General features: G+C 43.8%; 1 protein-coding gene across 4 annotated transcripts in view; it reads right to left on the bottom strand.

Annotated features, from left to right (window-relative positions):
- The window catches only part of LOC117148264, a 45183-nt gene extending 28909 nt beyond the window's left edge, over positions 1-16274 (bottom strand). For 3 of the 4 annotated variants that reach the window (XM_033315573.1, XM_033315574.1, XM_033315575.1), the window contains exons 1-7: positions 16204-16274; positions 15548-15653; positions 14426-14950; positions 13088-14013; positions 12887-12990; positions 1010-1119; positions 39-204 (exon numbers count right to left, since the gene is read on the bottom strand). In XM_033315573.1, coding sequence (XP_033171464.1) covers positions 39-204; positions 1010-1119; positions 12887-12990; positions 13088-14013; positions 14426-14950; positions 15548-15653; positions 16204-16274 — 2008 coding nt within the window. Of the gene's footprint in view, positions 1-38; positions 205-1009; positions 1120-12007; positions 12611-12886; positions 12991-13087; positions 14014-14425; positions 14951-15547; positions 15654-16203 lie in introns of those variants that run through there. The other variant, XM_033315576.1, reaches the window with a different exon arrangement.
- Between the last annotated feature and the right edge of the window lie 4697 nt (positions 16275-20971).

Genomic DNA, 20971 nt, shown 5'->3' with positions numbered 1-20971 from the left:
ACGGATGTGTAGATGTAGATGTAGTAGATGGTACATACCTGAGCAAGCCTGCGGTGGCAGCGGGAATATCAGCGTCGTGGAACTTTTGCGCCTGGCCACCGCACAGCCCAAGGATTGCGGCTTGAAGCTCCGCAGCTGCTGCATGAAATCGGAGCACTCCATTAGGGCCACGTCCGCGAAATGCAGGTCGCACAGGATCTGGTTCTGCAGGATGTAGGAGAGGCGACAGAGAAAGAAAACGGGCATCAGTGGTTGGGCATTTGAGTGGTTTGGATTCTTCCCGCCCGGTTGATTTATTCTGTTTTCTTTTCGAGTTTTTGTGTGCCCTTTTCGCTCATATGTAATTTTGATTAAGCCACTTGCCACACATGCATCCGTCATCCATAATGAGCTCGTCTTTATGGCGCCAAAATGGGCGAATGCATTTCAGATGAGTTGAGGCAAATATAAATACGAGTGTGGGTAACTTTTTCCCCAAATTGGCAATTATTTTTGCTCCCTGGCCGCCCTCAAAAATCTTTATTATCTGATTTTTAAATCGCGTAAGAAAAGCTCTTACATCATATTCATTTTCAGAGAGTCTCTTGTTTCGCATTCTTGATAAATCAAGTCACAAAAAAGAAGTGGAATGTACAGCAAACTCATTACTTATTTACTTCAGTGCATCACAATGCCACAAAAAAGTCGGAAAGCTTCTTTCGTATTTCAATTAATTTTGGATGAGACCCTTTCACTTGACATGAGAAAATGAAACATTAAGAGTTTGCTGCAGACTGTCAGAATTTACAGATTAACAAAAAAGCTCTTTGTACGATTACATAAATTAAATGGGAGAAGTGATTTAAAATGAAATGGTACTATTGGTTAGCCAACGAATTGCTAATGTACTTAAGCACAATTTTTCCTAATTACATATTTAGGAAATAATATATTAAACGAAGCAAAATACTCGTTGATGATACGACTTAGAGCTATTAACCTAGTTTTCCCGCCTGTTTGGTGAACTTACCTTGAATCTCCTGGCCCGTTTTTGGTTGGGCCCAGTCAAGTTCAGACCACACGAATTGCAGCGCAGGCACTCCTCATGATAGTGATTGTTGTCATAAAGCGGCGATGGTTCTGCAATGTAGAGCGGAAAAAGGACACGGTTCAGTTGGGCAAATCAATTCATCGGAGGCCAGAAAACCAGAAACCGAAAAGGGCCGAGCCAGCTGGCAAGCCCATTAATTTGCATAACCATCGGCATAATGTGGGGCGGGATTTCAGAATTTCAGTTTTCAAAGGGAAAGGGACCAGGACCAGGATCTGAAACAGAACCAGAACCAGAACCACCTACTACTTCCCTACATACCACATGCACCAGCTGCCAGCAGCGACTCAATTACAAACGGAAATGAGTTTCTAATACAGGCAAATTGCAAAAGGATAGATATCCTTGCAGAGCAGCAAAATTGTTGCTTGTCGAGTTGATGAATGGCCGTTGATGGGTTCGCCTCGCCCTCAACATACCCTCTAACCAAGCCGCCAAAGTTTCAGCCAACTTTGGAGGCCAATCCACAGCAATCATAATCCGTCTGGACCCAGCTGAAGTAAAGTTATCGTGAGGCGACTCGAAGATGGTGAGAAATGACTTAGGCTGTTCTGCTTTTCTTTTGAATTTAATTTAAAGTCAGCTTTGTTTCAAAAAGTACTATGTTTTGTTTTTGTGGACTCAAAATTAAAAGGTTACGGCTTGCTGTGTAATAGATAGAATAGCTTATATCTCGTGATTTATGACTTGAAAAATTTGAAGAAAAAATCAGTAATGAAAGTCTACATAATTTTCACAGAAATCCCTTAAACTCCAGCTCTATTTGTTGGCCAAGAGAAGTTTGTTGTCAGAGTTTCTCCTCCTCCTGGACATTTTTTTCGTTGTTGTCCTTGTGAAGAGACCTGCCAGGCAGGACCTAGCAATCAAGTAGCTGTAATAATGAGCACGTGTGCGTGGCTCACCCAACCCAGTTGGCAGGACTACTCGGTGTTCGGCGCTCAGTTGTTCGCCTCGACACCGGAAATCATAATTAAATGAATCAGGCAAGCGGAAACACATTATGAGAGAGGGGAAACAACCTGATCATGGCCATCAACATCAACATCAACATCATTGTCATTGTCGTTGTCATCAACTCATATTCGGTGTGGCCCAAATCACTTGCTTGTGGGGCAACCGGCGCAAATGTGGGTCGCATTTCATTAGCTGTCCAAAAGGGCTAAGCGTTGTTTGTGGCTATTGGCTACGTTTCAATGAATTTGAATTTGAGTGCATTCCGAAACCTTGGGTAGCATTTAATTGTTGCACTGGGCGTATACGTGATATTGCTGAATTACATCTGATGGCCGAGCAATGATGTGTGACAGCAATTGTTTTAATTGAAGTAGCTAATGTAACCGTTTCCAATTATGGTATTACACCCGAATATTGTATGAAATTAAATGAAATTCGCTCGCAAGAGTATAGCTTAATCAAACAGCGTTTTATTGCCATTCATGGGAATATAAATTCCCTGGCCGAGTCGTTCAGAAGTGAAGGCCACTGTCCGCCGGGCAATCGAGTTCATAATTCCTCGCGATTGTTTGCCCGAACTTGAATTACTTTTCGCTCTTTTCCCTTGACTTTTCCCCCCCAGCTGTCGATACAATTGAGCTCGGCTGGATGAAAGGGCCAGCCCGCACTTTCATTTGCACATTCGCGTCCGTATCGAGGGAGTTGGTCAGGAATTTCTGGCCACTACAAATGCGGGCCGAAACTTTGCGCATATTTTTGCATTAATGAAGCGAGTCCCTCAGTAGCATTTGCATTTGAGTTTGCATTCGATGGCGCGGAGCACTGGACTGGAATGGGACCTAATTGGTCTGCTGGCCCAAAACTAAGAGCACAAACTAATGCAATGAATGTCGAGATATAACCAGAGGGCCAAGGACCTCTGGCAAAAAGCTGGCCATTCATTGCAGCAATCTGCAGACGGGAATCTGCCGCAAATTGCATTGTCAAGTGCAGGACAAGCGACCGAAATGAGCAGCACAAATGGTCAGGATGGCCGGGATGGCCAGGATGGTCTGGTTGACCAGGACACTCAAAAGGGCTGTCATTCGGCTGGTTACTCGAGTCATGGACATGACTCACCTGGGTTACACTAAGCAAAACGAACAGTAAATAATGCTAGCAGGGCTGGTTTTAAATTTATTATTATTACTATTAACCCAATTCTCTCAGTGTATGGCTGAGCACTTGACTTCACCACTTCGCTCCCCTATTGTTTGAGATAAATGGAGCATTAAACTGGGGAAAACTATTTACGCTGCTGGCGAATTTTAATCAGAAGCGCGCTACAAATTTGACTAATTGAAAGACGACAAAATGGAGCCCCATTACTCGGGGTCCAGCTATGGCATTCTGATTCCAGCGAACGGAAGGGGAGCACTCTTCATATTTTATTGCTGCGCCGTAAGTTGACTTGACTTGACTTGAGTCGACTTTTACTTGACTTGTGGAGCGGGCTTGCTCCCCATTTTCCCATTTCCGCATTTCCCCATTTGCTTTTATGACAGCTGCCGCATTGAAAACTTTGCATCTGCACTTTGCAGCTGCCCGGGGGCGGTGCTGCGGACGGGGGCGTGGCAGGAAGCGGGTATATAATATAAATTCATGACTTTGATAAATTACCAACTAATGACCCAAAAGAATGGCAAACTTCTGGTTTTTAGTGCAGAAATCAAGCGTTAACTTCTTCGAAGGGTCGCCAAAAATAGGGGCTGGAATTTGGTTTTTATTGTATGCCCAGTCTTTCGTAGAAAGTCCAAAACAATAGCTGCTTAATGGCTCGTGACAGGCGAACTTGGCCAAATTCTACAACTGAGTACAAAATAATAGGTTGGGGCCTCCAAAATTAAATTCTACCTGCTTGCATGCATATTTGTGTTTTCAACTTACTCGTATTTTGAATAAATACAAAACATATAAATAAATATTTAAATTATTTATGGTTTTTTGAATAAAATGCAATTAATTTAATATATTTGTTTGCTTCGTTTTTGTTTAAGGAGTAGCATTCTTAAATTTAAAAAAATAATATAATATATAATAATATTCTGTTCTAAAATATCCTTCTTAAAAAACGAAACAAGTGGGCGTGGCAGTTGTCCAACAGACTAGGGAGCAAAAATTGACTGCAAATGCAATTTGTTTAGTTGCATATAAGTAGCTGTCGCTGCGGCAAAGGGTGGAAAAACGAGGAAAACGAGGAAAAATCCAGATGTAAAGTGGCTATGTGGGGATGTGCAGCAGCTTAATTGAGCGTAAATAATATTGGACTAGGGATAGTGGCACATGAGCAGCCACGGATGCAGCACAGAAGCCCGTCAACTTCAGTGCACTTTCATTAAAATTACACAGACACTGCGGGGAAAATAGCAGAAAAATTGCGGGGAAAACTGAGTGGAAATTTGCCTGTTGCAGTGCAATGCCCCTGGTTGCATCTTAAAGCCAAAGAAAACCATTTGATGCAAATGGTACTAATCAGTTATCCACGAAAATTCGAGGACAGTTTGTTTTGGGAATGCGATACTTGAAAATTGGAAACGAAAGAATAGCTTTTACTCATAACTTGAAATTAAAATGTCTTGAGTTTAAGGAATAAATTTAGCTGGTCTTCATTCTACTAATTTTGCAATTAACAACAGCAATAAATTGGGTGAACCACCTTCGAGGTGACGATTAGTCCCTCAAGCAAGGCAGCCATTCGGCCATGGGTCTTGGCCAACTGTGGCCACCGTTTTGGCCAATTATCGGTGGCGTGGGGATTGTCATTGGCCGTGTGAGAACCGCAGAGCATGGTTTGCATGTCAGCCGGCTGTTTGTCGCATTTAGCTGATTAGTGCAGTGCAATTAAATTGAAGCATATCATTTGCGACCATACCAATTTCCCCCATGTGCAGTTGTATTGCATTGTCACACGGTCGTTCGAGGGATATGGGGGGGTCATAATTTCGGGGTCACGCGGGGTCAACGGCGGGTCACGACGGTCGTACGTGCGTATTTATGGGTCAACTGGGACCAAAAGGACCAGGACACACACGCGATGTGCAAGGACCTAGACCCCCCCTCCCTTCTTATAGGGAATATCGAAGCAACAAAGGGGGGAATGATAAAAAAAGTATATAAAAAGTGCAGCATTAGCGTGACTTTTTTACGACGCATGCTGCGGCGAAATCAAACAGATCACACAATAAATCGTCCGCAAATGCCCCAGCAGCTTATGAAATCAATAATATTAAATATGCGCACTGAGCTCAAATGCATGCATATTCATATTCATATTCATATTCATACTCATATTCATAAAATCGTGTGCAAGCATTTATGTTTGAGTTTTGAGTTGCACAGCCGAGAATCATGCACTATTCCTTGAGCTGCATAAATATTTATGCATTTAAAGCGTGTCGAAAAAAATATTTAAATACATATAATGGTAAATGAAATGTTATCATTAAATCAGTTCTTAATCATCTTTGTTATTTTTAAGCAAACTTTGTATGATTCAGTGCTTTATCCTGGCTCTCATAAGCGTGTTATTTAAAATCTCGCCGTGGTTATTCATTCTCCCCGATGCCAAAAAGCCACAAAAATAGGAATGAAAATAGGAGACGAAGTATGCAACATAAATTCCAAAGTCGGCACGTAAAATGCTTTTTTGCGGCATCGCCAGGCGCGCATAATGCGGCTTTTAATGGAATTAACGTGCGCAAAAATGTTTCGCTGCCGCCGACTAAATGCTCTCGCCCACCAGCTCCGCCCACTTTTCAGCCATTTGCCCCGCCCCCATTGCCACTTGCCACTTGCCACCCACTTCTTGCCGCCCGGCAAGCACATGTGCCATGGGGCGAAAGGCAAGTGGAAAGTAGAAAGTAGAAAGTAGACGACACCAAATGGATTTGGGGCTCAGTGCGCACCATGTACGAATGAGTTGTGATTAATTTTTGGGCCCGACAGGATTTGGGATTCGGGCTTGGCATTGAGATTGCGATTGGGATTGGGATTGGGATTGGGGCGGCGGCTGGTTTCGAGCACCGCACATTTGATTTATAAACATGAGCCGCACTTTTCGCACTTGTTGCATGGCGTAACGTTGGCGATGCGACCAAAAAAAATACGAAAATTGCCCAGAAAAACCGGGAAATGTCGAGGAAAACTGGCAAGTTGCGTGCCAGGCGATGATAATCGTTAATGGAACAAGTCACACATGTCAACTGGCTCGAAAGCGGCATTGGTTAATCGAACTTTTCGACGGATTTATGGTTGCTAGTAAATAATGGCTTGTGGCATTAAATGGAGTATGTTAACAGCGTTTACAAGCTGCCCATTAGCTTAGTGAAGAGTTTAAAAACAATTTTAAGGGTAAGAGTAATAAAACTCGAACTACTTTTAACTTGAATGCAGATTGCAGAACAATTAAGCGTTACATTTTTGCAGCTGCAACAACTTTGCACTGCAATGGGCCAACTTATAAGCTATGAATACAGAGTTGAAACTGTTGAAACTTTTTGCCATTGACAACATCAAAATGTGTACAAAATTGCAGAACATTAAAATGAATGAATTTCGAGCACAGGTCATGTGAAAAATTGTTGTGTAACTTTCCTTTTTGCCCAGGATAATGAGAGTCCAACAATTCATAATATGTGGGTCAAAAATGGAAAAGGTAAAATTCCACATATTCATATATGGAAATTACTTTTATTAATAGAGAAAGATTAGGCAACGTTCCGTTTTCTTTCGAAAATTTCCATATCCTTGTGGCATTTTTGGCTGAAAATTAACTTGCAAGTTCCATTTCACATCGATTCCCGGTCACGAATTAGCCGCAGCTCCTGGATTCCCCAGAGACGCCCTTTGGCCCAAAGTGTGGAGCACGAGATGTGCGAATCAATCCGCAGACCCTTGGCCCGGAAAACCCACTGAAACTCCGATGGCTTCTGGGCAATTTACATAAAAACTTTGCTCGCCAAACGAGAATACATATTAAAAAGTCGAAAGTGCGGGGCATACGTACGTACATACATATAGTATGTAGATTTTCGGTGGAGGGTTTAAGTAAGCCAAAGTGCAACAAAAGTTAATTCAGTTTTGAAATGGTTGTGAGCTAGCTAGTTCGATATAAAGCCGGCCACAAAAGTAAAGTAAAGTAAAGCGATGGGGATGTGTGATGTGGGATGGATGTGTGTGCGTGTGAAAATCTTATTTTTTTGCGTGGCAGCGAGGGAAAACTTTATCGAAAGTTATTCTTTCCAAGGAATTTGTCTGCTCCCCGGCTTCGCTTTGTATCATCTTTTTGGAATTTTTCGTTTTTTTGTATTCCTTTTTGCAAGTAATATTCATGAGACCTGCGTGCGGCTGTCAGCAGCAGGACTCACCTCGTCCTGAGGTCCTCCTGGCCATTAGCTGCCCAGCAATCCCTGCCTGCCTGAATCCTCCTCGCTCAATCAATGTCAGCCCAAAAGATCCTGATCCGCATCCGACATCCTGGCTCTGGTTAAATCACTTGGAATTTTATTGAGTAAACTGTTTTGCAATTATTTTCATCCGATGCCAACTCATCCCCCGTCCCAATTAGCAAAAGAGCGACAACAAGCTGCGGCAGATACGTATCCAGACCAGATTTGCTGACAGTCTGCTGGACGGGAGACCTCATCGATTTGACTTTGTGCGGTTGGCTTGATTTTTTTTTTCCAGGAGCGACGACTTAGTTTGGGAAATTGGACTGGTCCAAATGACAGTGAAAGTTACAAAGAAAAGTTGTTCATTTCGTTTGAGTGGAAAGGTAATCATTGGGATTCTTTCAGTCAAAACAAACTGAAAAGTTTTTTTACCATTGCAGCTAGTTAGGTTTTTGTTTATCTTTCTCTCAATAAAATTGCATGTTCGATTTTTAATCAAAAAAACAAAAGGATAGCATTTTAATTGATTCATGAAATATTAGGAAATTGTTAAAACGATACTTATAACTTTATATGAACTCATAAAGTATTTAAAGATCTTTAGATCGTCCTACGATTCGGCATTCCCAAAATAATTGGATAATTGATCGCATCGAATCAGGGTTAGTAAGTAAGTATAATCAAATGGAATTAGTAATCGACCTTAAATACCCGCCGTATTTAAACGATGTGTACTAGCTGCCTGGCTGGCTTATCATGCCAAGCCGGGAATTAATTAAATTCTTAGCGTCTGGGAGCGACTGCAGGGAAATGAAAGCAATAACTTCAAACTTCAGCTCTGACCAGAGAGTGAGAGAGAGGGACGGGGCTGTTTTGGAAAGAGAGGGCGATAGGGAGGGAAGGACATTGTAAGCATTGCTGGTTAATGGGTCAGGTGATTTTCTATTGTCCTCGCCGTTGTCCTCTTTCCCGCCGGACTGCATGTTTAATCCAAATTACTAAAATACACACAGACACGGGACACATCGTCCTTTGTGTGTCCTGTCCATATTCGTGTGTGTGGATGCGTGCGTGATTGTGTGTGTGTGTGAGTGGGTGTGGCTTTAGTTGTGGTGGTGGCGGAGTAACACCCCCATCTTGACCAGCCTTGTTTGCTGTATTTTAATGAATCTATGAGTCGACCATTCTGTGTGCGGTGTTAATTGAGCCAAAGTCAAACATTCTGTCTGGCCAACAGCTAAACCATCGCCACGAACACCACCCACCTTACGCCCAACATTCACCCACCTTTGACCCACCTTTCACCCACATCACCTCAGTTCAATTAGTGCGACGCAGCATTGAGGCCTTCTCCACACTTTTTTTCCCCTATGCGTGCTGCGGGTTTTGTGTGTTAATTTGATTTTATGAAAATAGCCGCAAGAAAAGGACAAGGAAATGGCCGATTTCGTAGGTGCAAGGGTTAGTAGCAGGTGTATTTTTAATTATCAGCAGGATCCATTAATAGTAATGGTTGCTTTACTTTAGAATATATTAACTTAAGGTGGCTAAACTGCGACTACATGTTACAATTTAAAGTTGTTGAAATGCTTTAAAGAACGGATTTAATTCCTGATTAAACAAATTACAGTAAATGTATAATTTATTGAGGCGAGCTACCCAAGTGCACAAAAAATTGTCTTCATTATATTAACAACAAGGCAATAATTGTAGGTATTTGTCAATATAGCTGGGGCAAATATGAAAATATAGTATTTATTGCCAGTTTTGTGACCCACTTCGATGGATTAATAACTTATCCTGACAGCCGGCTGCTGATTGAGCGAGTTCGTGGACAGTTCCTGACAGTTTTTACCCCCCAAACCGTAACCCTAGCCCTTAATAGCTGCCAGAGCTTTCCCTGAGTTTTCCCAGAGCCCGAGCGCGGACCATGGAGCTTTTATAAGGCGATGGCTATATTGATTTCCTGCGGCATTAGGCTGACTTATGGCTTGTGGTGTCCAGGGGTTGTAATGCGTACAACGGTGCGTATGATTGACGAAAGGCTCCAGCAAGCAGTCGGCTACGCAATTTGGATACTCCTCACAGACACAGACACAGGCACAGAGACATAGACACTGGCACACACAGGGACAAGGAGAAAGTGACGAAGAAAGCGAGAAAGAAATAACAAGGAGCAGACGACGAAGCAACAACAATTGACAACCATCTTGTTTGGCAAATAAACGCGAGCCATTACCACGAAACTAAAATGCTGTCTCAATATTATTATTATTATTATTATTATCATTTCAATGGCCTCCGCCCCGCTGTCTTTGTCGGTTTATAGGTTCCTTGTTATTTTCCTTATTTTTTGTCTTACTTCTGTTTTTTTGTTTTCTTCTTTTTTTGCCACTTTTTATGAGACACTCGTGTTTGGCTGTCAAATATTTCAACAGCCCGAAAGTGACAGCTGTTAATGGCATTATACATTTGTGGCACCGAAGTTGCTATTGGTGGCTACGCCCACTTTTTGGGGACTACATTCAGGTGGCGAGTCCATCATCGACGCCACGTCCTGGTCCCCAAGTATTTTATATATTTTTATTTGGCCCTGTTCTCAATAACAATTTGCATTTTATGGCCGATGGGATGGCCGATTTCAAAACTTTCGAGTTTTCATTTTCGGAATCGATTTGGCCAAGTGGCGTCAGCTGCTAATTCCTTCGATTACGAACTGTTTTATGAGAGAGCAGCAGTTTGGCCATTAGGTCAGCCCATCAATCAGCCGCCCATCAATCAAGAGATCGCAAATAGCCGCCCCCTGTCTGTTTGTTTGTTTATTTGTTACTTTTCTGGGGAATACAGTTGTGATACTGGATCAGCTCTTCTCGGCTCATCGATCCGCATTTGGTAATATAATTGTCCCCTTTTTAGCCCTTAAATTAACATTAATTTCGTGGCACAAAAAACTGACCCCTGAACCCCGTTTGCTTTTGTTGTCGTGTATATCGAAAAAGGCAATTATAAAAATTAACGTAATCAATGGGCAGTTGAGATACTAATTGGAGTATAGTTTGGCAATTGCTGATAATCCTTTGGGGCAACAGCTCAATCGAGTGACTAGTTTCAAATTAAATTCAATGGAGCAGACAATGCAATATTAGTTTGTAATTTTAAGAGCATTCCGATTAGTGCTGTCTAAGTATTTAAAGGGCAGAAACAAATGAAATTACTGCCTGATTGGCAATAGCAAACCGAGCACTAATTGCTTAAATTAAATCAAGTGCTTGAGCATTTTTCTCCTGCCGAGCTCACACTCAATATTAATTAGTGAGCCAACAAAGGAGGGCAGGACAAGCAGCAGCATCCACTTGCCGTAAATCCTTTCCAGGACTCCAAGTGCGCCTGATTGACGAACATACGGGCCGTCGATCTCCCGTCTCATAATCGAGTTAAAAGGAAAATAATTGTGTTGTTATAAATATGAAATAATGGGCATTCCCTTTTTTTTTTACTTTAGACCAGTGGAATGATTATATCTTGACCTACTTTACGTTTGCAGCAATAAGAACATTTCTTTTAAAATCTCAAAATATCTTGAAGATTGTTATAAAATCGTAAGCTGCTCACATTTTCATACAAAGTACGAGTTAATATTCGAGTATGTGCTACCCTATCCTTTGACCTCCGACCTCGATGGCTACCATGCGATGGGCTTTGAATGTCACCCGTCTGCTGGCAACAAGTTTAATCAATAAATTTTGCATTTCAATGCGACCAAAGTTTGGCCCTGGCCGTCGCGAAGAAGAACTTGTTGCACTGGCAGCTGGAAAATGCGCCGAGGGGCGTGGTCGCGCGGCGAGGGGGCGGTATGATAGGAAATGGCCAGTGTTGTTGCTGCATCAGTATCAAACTCGATTCGCATTTCATTCATAACAGTGAGAAAGAGAGATTGCGAGAGAGAAGGGGTGAAGTCAGCGCTCATTCATTTCCTGACTGTCACACAGATACTCACACACACACACACATACGCACGCACACAGACAGTGCACTTTCATTCATTAAAAGGCATTTAGAGGCGGCAAGGACGAGTGGAGGCGTGGTCGTGCCGCCTTGTATGGCTGCCAAAAAGGCAAGCTTCTTGCCATTCAATCCGATGACTCTCGGAAAATGTTTGGAAAATCTAGCAGCTCTATCTTTCATTTCAGCTTATGACAAAAACTATATTTTACAGTCACTGAACACTGAACAGAATGTGAAATCTCAATTCTATTATACAGTTTGATCTGAAAATTGTTATTTATAATGTTTTCCTAGTGAGTTTACACATATATACATTTGATATTTTTGTTTATTTGGCTGCGTGAACTTGACACTGGAAGCCTGCTAACCCCCAATTCACGTGCAACAAGTAAGAGTTGGCCAGAAATGAACTTCCCCCAAATGCCACAGATGTATGTATGTATATGCCCATAGTTGTGGCATTGCCACTTCTTTGGCAACCCGCCATTTGGCTGGGATGTGCATTTCTTAACGTATTCATTATACAGACCGCTGCGGCTGCGATTGCTGCTGCTGCTGGCGCTGCTGCTCGACGGCTGCCGACGGCCACTGCGCAGCGGTGGTGCGGTGGCGGTACCGCTGCAGCCGCTGCCGGCGCCGCTGCCTCCGCCGCTGCCGCCACCGACGACATCGACGTACTCTGCCACGTCGCTGCTGTTGTGTTGTTGTTTATTTGGAGGATCCTGCGATGTTGCAGCTGCAACAGTCGACGACGAAGACGACGACGACGGCAATGAAAAGTGTTCACGCACCGCACACACAATTACGCACAGCAAAAAAAAAATTTACAAGGCAGGATATGAAAAATATACACAAAGCAACACACGTACGCACGCACACACACACACACACGCAGTCAGCCTACACGCACACACACACACTCAGCCACTTATGCGCAATGGCGAGTTGAACGATAGTTCGCTAAAAATCGTAGCATACTTTCTGCCGCGCTGCTGAATTCTTGTTTCTGTACAATTCGTCTTTGATCTGTACGTATTTTTTCTATTTTTAATATTAATTGTTTCGTTTTTTTTTGTTTATGTATTTCTGGCTTAATTTGCCGGCTGCGATTTTCTTTCGACTGGCTGCTGCGGTGCTTGTGGCACGTCTGTTACTTCAACACCAACTGAATGGCATGTGTCGTGTGAAAAGGACGCGAATGCCATGCCGAGTGGACAGGTCCTTGCCAACGAACAGCTGTCCTGGCGCCAAACAGCTGACACCAGCTTTTCTCTCAGTAAACATGGGAAAATGCCTAAAGCTTGCCACTTTTCAAGCTTTTAAAGGATATCTTAAGATGCCCAAAAAGCTCGCAGTCCGGTTGGCAGCACCAATTGGGTGGGAAAATTTCAAAAACCAAAGTGCTCACCTGTCTGGGTGCTGGAGTCGAAAAAAGTACTGGTTGTTTCCACGGTCATGGTGCCAATGGTGCCGTCAATTATCTGCGCCGACGAGTCGCGTCTGCCACGATAACTGGAAGTAGAGGTGTATAATATAATATAATATAATATAATATTAATCGTATAATTAAAAAGTGTTAAATAATGAAGTAATCGATATCAGCACTCACCGACAGACGTCGTCGCTCTGGGAGCTCTGTCGGCGGAAGTTCCTGCAGCGGATCATCTCCTCGGTGGTCGACTGCCGGCGGAACCCCCTGGCGATCAGGATCTCCTCGGTGGTGGACTGCCTCCGAATGGCCGGCCGCTGGTTCTGCTCGACGGTGGTCTGCGTTTGTGGCCTAGAGCAGGGACTTGGATCCCGGGAGGAGCAGCAGCTGTTCGAGTCCGGCGATCTCGGCGATCTGGCTGCCGAACTGCTCTGCCTGCGGAGTGTGTGCCGCCTTGGACTGCCATCCCGCTCGTGGGATCGATCCGGCGATAGATGCGTCCGCGAATCTCGACGACCGCCACGCGAGGCGCTATCCGGTGACAGGGAATCCCGCCGAGAGGTGCGCCTCTCGCAATCGTCCGGCGGATCGGGGCTGAGTGCGGGTTGGGAGCCACGCCTACTGCCGCCCGGCAGGCAGCCCTCGTCGAAGGCGGTCGCCTGGCGTTGCAGCCGCTGGAGGCGTGGTGCCCGCTCCGGACTGACGCCTGCCTTGGAATCCCGCCGATTGACCCGGCCGCACTGCGTCTGCGAATCGCGGCGACCCTTCGGCGCCGTCGGACTCGTTGCCGGTGGCGTCACGGAGCTGGTGATGATCGTTGGCGGCGGCAGGGCTTGGCACGCGGAGTCCACCTGCTGATGGGCCAGGTGGTGAGTGCTCGAGTGCGTCGATATCAGGGGCATGGAGTGGTCCGAACAGGAGCCGGCGGAACTGGTGGACGGGCGCTGCTCCTGCCGAAAGTTTGGGAATTCCGGCGCGGCCAGTGAGTCGCGCTTCTTGGCCATCTGGTATTTGCCGGGTGGCGGTGGCGTGGTCACCCGACCGGCCACATTGCTATCGCGCCGACTGCTGGACAGGTAGCTCTCACCGGATCCGCGCCGGGATGCCTGGTGGTTTGGTGGTTCGGTGGTTGGTGGTTGCCAGGATGTGTGCGGTGGTTTGGTGTGGAATGGTGGGAAAGAGAGAGAGAGAGAACAGCGCCACGGGTTAGGGGTCAAGGTTGTGGTCAAGGTGGAGCCAAAAGGTGCTGGTAATTGCTTAGAACTCAACTGGCAAATGCACTTGCTTGGAACTATCATAAAACCAATTTCAGTTGTTGCTTCGACTAACTGATACGGTTATTAATTTATAATTAAAAAATATTTAAGTGAATTTGCCAGCAATATACAGAGGTGGTCAAAAGTATTTACACAACGAGCTTTTTTTTCAATTGTCAACTAATTGAAAAAAAAGCTCGTTGTGTAAATACTTTTGACCACCTCTGTATACATATATTGTATATATCCCCTGGATACTTACGCTTTTAGAGCACTCGACGACGACGGGCACGGAGACGCTGGGCTGCTCCTCAACTGCCCCGCTCTCGCGCCGATTCCAGTGCCTGACGAACTCGGCGGTATTCGAGTCTCGTCGCGACCTCATGCTCCGGATGCCCGAGTCCGCGGATGATTCGCGTCGCTTGCGTGGCGCCATGTAGGTGGTGCAGCCGCCACCACCCGATCCCCCGGCACCCGTGCTCGCATCGGTGGTGGTGGAGGTGCGCCAGGGCAGACTGCGCGCCAGATCCGCCAGCGTTTCGCGGCGATTCAGCTGCGCCTTGGAGCGGGACGCTTGCTGCAGCTGTTGCTGCTGCTGTTGCGAGTGGTGCTGCTGCTGCTGCTTGGTGCCGCCGCTCCACTCCCGCAGGATGTCCGTCAGCTGGGCCAGCGAGCTGCGCCGCCGGCGCTGCAGTCCTGGCGGCGGCGAGGTGCTCGGCGGGGTGGTGATCTGGGCCGCCGAGTCCCGTCGTCCGCCCAACCGCTGCCGTATGGTGGACTCCTCCAGCTGAAAGCGGAACATCGTATTATTCTCAGAACGTTCTTCAAGTATTATTCAATGATCTATAGCTATAGGGTTCGGTTACACATTTAAGTTCAAAACTTGTTAAATAAATCCCTTTTGTTTAATGCAAATGTAGATTTAAAACATTAAATTCAATTTTTTATTTTATTTTAAATTTCAAAATATAAATTTTTCAAATTAAAACTAAATGCTGAGATATTTTTTCATTTTAATTTGTCGATTAAAAAATGTGTTGATTTGAGTTTCATAATGTTCTGTAAGATTTGATTTAATTTTATTTTATATTCCCTTTTTTTGCAATAAACTAAAAGATTTTTCAATTGAAAGCAGATCTATGATTCCTTGCACAAATTTGGCTTTGATTTAGTTAGCTCGAGTTCTTTTTGAGGCCACAACCACTTCCTCAGAACCATTCAAAATTGTTCTTTCGCATGAATTGTTCGTTCACTTTGGAAAATACTTTGAAAATTGCTCTTTCGCATGAATTGTTCGTTCACTTTGGAAAATACTTAAGATATATATATTGTTACAAATGAAGTTAAATAATAGTTAATATTGTCGCGAATTAGTGGGACCCACCTGCTCCCGCACAAGATCGTCCCAGCCGTTGCCGCCCTGCCACACCAAACCCACTTGGTGCGACATGATGGGCAGGTTGCACACAAAGCAAATGGCTGTCATAGTCCTGAAATTACACAAGACGGCGATTAGTGAATTTTAAAAACTTACTATAAGTAACTTAATAACAATAAAAGTGCATGCAGTAAAAAAGAAGCGAGGAAAAGAGGGAAAGTTGAAGATGGGACAGTGTCATGCGGTGAAGAATGGCTGAATGGCAGGTGTTTTATTTTTGGATCGGATGCTTGGCTGGCTGGCTGCAAAGCTTTTCTCGAGAAAAAGAGCTTCGTCCTTAGGACATGCGAAAGCCAAAGGCTCGAAGTTTGCTGGAAAGCTTGGAAAAGTTTTAAAAGCTGTTAGTATGTGAGTGCTGGCATGCGGTGAAAGTGGTTAAGGATGTGAAAGCTCCAAGGTGAGAGTCCTGGCTTTGGTTTCAGTTTCAGTTTTAGTTTGGCGTGCATAGAGAAAAGCGTAGAGAAGAGGAAAGCTTTTATTTTTTGGTTTTTCGTTATTTAGATGGTGGAAAAGTGAAAGCGCTTCCGCTGATTTTTGAGGTCAGGTGGCGTTTTAGAGTTGGTGGTGTTTTAGAGTTTAAGAATTTCCTCTGGATTGCTAACTTTTTGCGTATGACCACGCAGGTGCTGCTGCACGGCTGATCCATGGACCGGTAATGCCGCAGTTTTGACATGGCGCATGTTCTGGTTTCTGTGGCAGCGCCCGCCGATCCTCGAACGTGAGCGGTATCCTTCGGCTCCTGCCGCTCCTGCGGCCCTCCTTTACTCGGCTATTTCCGGCCTTATTCTCCTCCTTGCGGTCTATTTAATGTTCGAGTTCTTACGAATGATTGCGACTTTCTTTCGTGGTTTTCGGCTAGCCGAAATGGCGGTGATTTTTGGGTCTGTATTTTTGTATTCGTGGGTTTTTTTTCAGTGGGTCTTTTTGGGGTTTTTTTTTTTTATTTTTGGAGGGGGGTGGTACTGATGGGTTTGCTACACACACAGAGACACAGAGATACACTGGAAAAAATCGAAGAAAATAGTATTTGGTGGTTTAAAACGCATTGGATGGGGCACAATTTTCGCATGGCTGGCAAATCTCAATTTACAAAGGGGCTTGGGATTTACTAATTGGGTCAAACTACAGGTAACAGTATGGGGTCATTTACTATAGTAACGGTTTGTAAAATGTATATTGATATTTATTGTTTATACTTATGAAAAAAAGGTGGTATTATGGAAATCAATAGAAATAATTATAATATAAATCATTATTATTTATATTAATTAAACATAATAAACGAAAATATAAAGTGAGGCCATGCCAGACGCTTTAATTATTGTTTGTTATCAATAGAGTACTTAAATATTTCCCTTTTTATTCATTCGTATTTACTTATTGTACAATTTGCGCTGCAGTATTGCGTATAATTGGTTAAATCCCTCATACGCACCGTTGCCCAAAGAAATCGAGAGGCAACGGACCAAATACTGTGTATTTATATTTATTTCGCAGAAATACAAGTAAGCTCAAGACACAATGCTCAATTTCCCAGAAGGTTGCCACAATTCAATTTGGTTCTTATTGCATAGAATATAGATGGAAAGTCCTATTTATATGTTAGTAATGCACCAATTATTAAATTTAATTTTGGCACGGCTTGAGAAGATTGGCGTTGAGAGAAGAAATAAATACACTGAGCGCAGAACATATGGACTTTTTAAATAAATTTGTAATAACACTTAACTTTAAAGGCAAGCTTAGTTTGGCCATCAAAAATGCAGGTGTTTTGCTCATTTTTGTGCTTGCTGTACTTGACTTTCGTTTATGTTTGCTCACGAAATGATGTGGTTTCTGGGCAGCAGATTGCTGCACTTCAGCCAGATGCCAAATGGAAACAGTCCGACCAGAATTCCAGATGAACTAATGCTCGAAGCTGGTTTCGCACAGGCAATCAAAATGGAGTATCAACTTATTTGGCCGCAAGTTTATGGTCATAAACTTAATAACTGCCAGCCGGCAGGACCTCGCATCCTTTTTGCTGTTTCTATGTATGTGTGCAAGGACATAGACAACGCACCGGGAGTTGTCGAATGTGTGGCAGGTTCATAAAAGTCCGAGTTCGAGTTGGAGCTCAAGTTTTCCCGCAAGTCATTGGAAACACTTGGCCAAAGTAGTTCGAAGTACCTAAGTTTCCCCCAGCATTTTTCGCCCAGATCCCTCTGTGTGTGGGTAGAAATTGTGAAATGCTGAGGGGAACGCAATTTTGAGGCCAATAAGGACACACATTTCGATTGAAGCTCTGCAATTTGAGTGACACGATGATGTTTCCTTTTCCCGGTATTTCCAAGCACCGACTACTTGTAATTAAGCGCTTTATTTGAGCGGCCCTAAACTTAAATTCTTTTGCCGTACTTAAGTTGGTGTTTTGATCTCTCTGAATATATAATGTTGCTTGGCGGCACGGTTTTCTTATTCATTTTAAAATTATATTCGATTTTTGTAGCTGCTTGCTGGCTTTTTCTGAATATTGTATATTTTCATCAATTTTATGCTTAATAATAGTAGAACGTTTCCTTGCTGTTTTAGTAGTGCACCTTGCTGTCTGAATTTTTGGCTTTTGCATTTTTGAAACTTGGCGAAAGTTTGGTCCGGGGCTTAATCAATTTCAGGTGCACAACAGCAGCTGGCAATCGCAGTCCTCCGGGAGTCCAATGGATGAAGCCTCATCATCCGTGGGATCTGCAGGCGGACGGTGGGCGCAGGATGGAGCAATGGCACCTGGCAGGACGAAGGAGTGGGGCTCAAGTGGGCGAACGGTTGATTGACAGCTGTCAATTTGCGTTGCCTGTGAAGTGTGTGCCACGAACAATTTTCAACTCAATTTTCCCACTTTTCCCTGTGTGTGTCCTTCGGTCCGGCTTGCGGCTAAGCCGGAGCAGTTGTACCTGGACACGGACGCAGATGGAGATGAAGCTGGAGCTGGAGCTGGAAATGGGGATTCCGGCGTGCGAATTGCGGATCTCTCGGGGGGCGATGGTAAAGCGGAAGAGTGGGAAATCGGGAGGCTGAGGCTGCATTTGTTTCACCTCAGTTACGTTTCCAATCAGCCCAGTTGCTCAACACTGGGGCGAAAAAAAAAGAAAAAAAACAGAACACGTCTCAACAACTCAACAGCCAGCCACTTTTGTACTTTTGCTGCAGGCAAACACACACCCACCCACAGTACTCTAAACCGAATGCAATTTTCTGCAAACTTAATAAACTTTCGCAGGTGAAAAACTCCTTAAAAAGTTACTCAACACTGCGGGCTAATTAAAAGTTATGCCAAGGTTCCACATTTAATCCACAAAGAAAAATGTTGAGAGTTTATGCTCATCTTTTGGCGGCAAGAAATATATTTGTGCACACATTTTAGAAATTGTTGGTGTTTGTTTGAATATAAAAGAGATTTTAAACGTAAATAAAGCTTTTGTTCAATTTAATATCAATAGTTAATGTGAAATAAGTTTGCACAGTTTATGTGGCTGCTATTTGTTTCTTCTTTGAGAAAAAAAAACAGGGAAAAAACTACTGCGGGATTTGATGAGCCAAATCCCCTGACTCCATTAATCTGTATTATATTTGGGAACTCATTTATCTCCCCACCACCCGCAAGAATTTCGCCCACTTTTTCCCCCATTTCCACTTTGTTCCAACGCTAAATGAAACAATTTAGTTAAATGGTGAACATTTTACGTTTGCCATGGTCTGCGGTTCTATTCAGTTTTCCTTTCATTCTTACTCTTATTTCTATGTATTTTTTTGTGAACTGTTGTCCTGGCAATAAAATGCAATTCGTAGGAATGAAAATAAAAATAAAAATATAAAAAAAGGGCGAGTACTTTGGACACCTGGCGGACATTGGCCGTTTTTCTTTTGATTCTCAGTCTTCTAAGTGACTTTTTGTGTCCTGGAATGGGCTAGGATGGCATGGGATGGATTTTCGGGTGGTTCCTTGGACTGCTGGCGTCTGCTATTTAGTTAATTTTAGAGCGTCTGTCGTCCTTCCCCCTTGAAATATTACTTGGGCTCTTTGCCAGCAGTTTTCCTTTTGATGTAATTGCGAGGGATTCCTGGTGGTCCTGTCCGGCATCCTAAAACTGATGGCGGGAAGGGGGAGGTGGCTGCTCCAAGGATGAGGACAGTACGGTGCGGCTATTCATTGATTAACTGCCAGGACTCACTGGAGACACGTGAAAAGTGAAAAGTGGGGAAGCTCTAGCTTGACGGCTCTTGGGGGCGTTTTCATTTAACATTTTCATTTTCGTTTTCGCCTTCGTTTAAGATTTAGCTTTTTAAACTTGGCATTTTTTTTTTTTTTTTTGCCGTTGTCGCTGTTGTTGTTGTTGTCATCTTGGGTTTCGTTTTTGGCATTCAAAGTTGGAATACCTGAAAATGCTTGGTAAATTAGATCAAAGGACCCGAAAGTACGTGTAGGCATTTACGGCCCTAGCCTGTGTACATAAGCTTGTGTGCAGTGAACACTCTGCAAGGTAACAATTTGTTTGTTGTCCTACATAAGAAATGTTGATATTAAAAATAATTTAAATTCATTTCCGGAATTTTATTTATTTAGCTCATGGTCTTCCATTTAAAACTTAGGATGTGGTTGTTTGTAATAAATGCTATAATATTGCAAGTGATCTTGAAGGCAGTAATGGCTTCGATGGTTTCACCCTATCAAGAGTTCACTGTGCAAGTGTATATATGTATGCAGTAAGTACTTGAAAAGTAGGATTAAGTAATTTGCGCGTGCCACTTTCAATTTCTTGCAGGAAGCGCTGGGAGAAAGTTGGAAAAATGCTTTTCCACCGCCTTTGCCTTTGCCATTGCCTTTTTCCGCTTTCTCCCCCCTTTTGATCCCCTCGCAGCGCTTCCTCTCACTGTTTTTGCCCCTTTTCCACCCGGTTTTCCTCCACACTGGCTGCCTTTGTAAAAGGCTTTTCGGCTTAGAAGCCAGGCCAGCCATTTGAATAAATAAATAATTAAAGTGAGTTTTATAGGGGCCACTCGCACATATATCATTTGCGATATTGAACCGTAACTGACCTGTGCAAGGATGCGTGCGTCCGTGTGTGTGTGTGTGTGGGGGTGAGCTAGTGTCGCACACACACGCACTGACTCGTGCTGAGCATAATTTCCGCTGAAAAAGTTGATAAAAAGTTGTAGCATACTTTTCAGGCGTCCGCGGCGACCATTATGCAAATCGGGTGAAAAGGCGCTGGCAAAAACACTTAAGCCGTTTTGTCCAACTGGCTAACACAGATACTGGCGCACACACAGGCACAACACAAGGGCGCATTGCTGGTGGGAAATCTAATTTCCTTGGCAGACGCCATGCTGCGC

The sequence above is a fragment of the Drosophila mauritiana genome, chromosome X, assembly GCF_004382145.1.
Source record: "Drosophila mauritiana strain mau12 chromosome X, ASM438214v1, whole genome shotgun sequence".
NCBI classification, from domain to species: domain Eukaryota; kingdom Metazoa; phylum Arthropoda; class Insecta; order Diptera; family Drosophilidae; genus Drosophila; species Drosophila mauritiana.
Note: the sequence above shows the minus strand (reverse complement) of the source record. Positions and strands in the feature narration are given on the sequence as shown.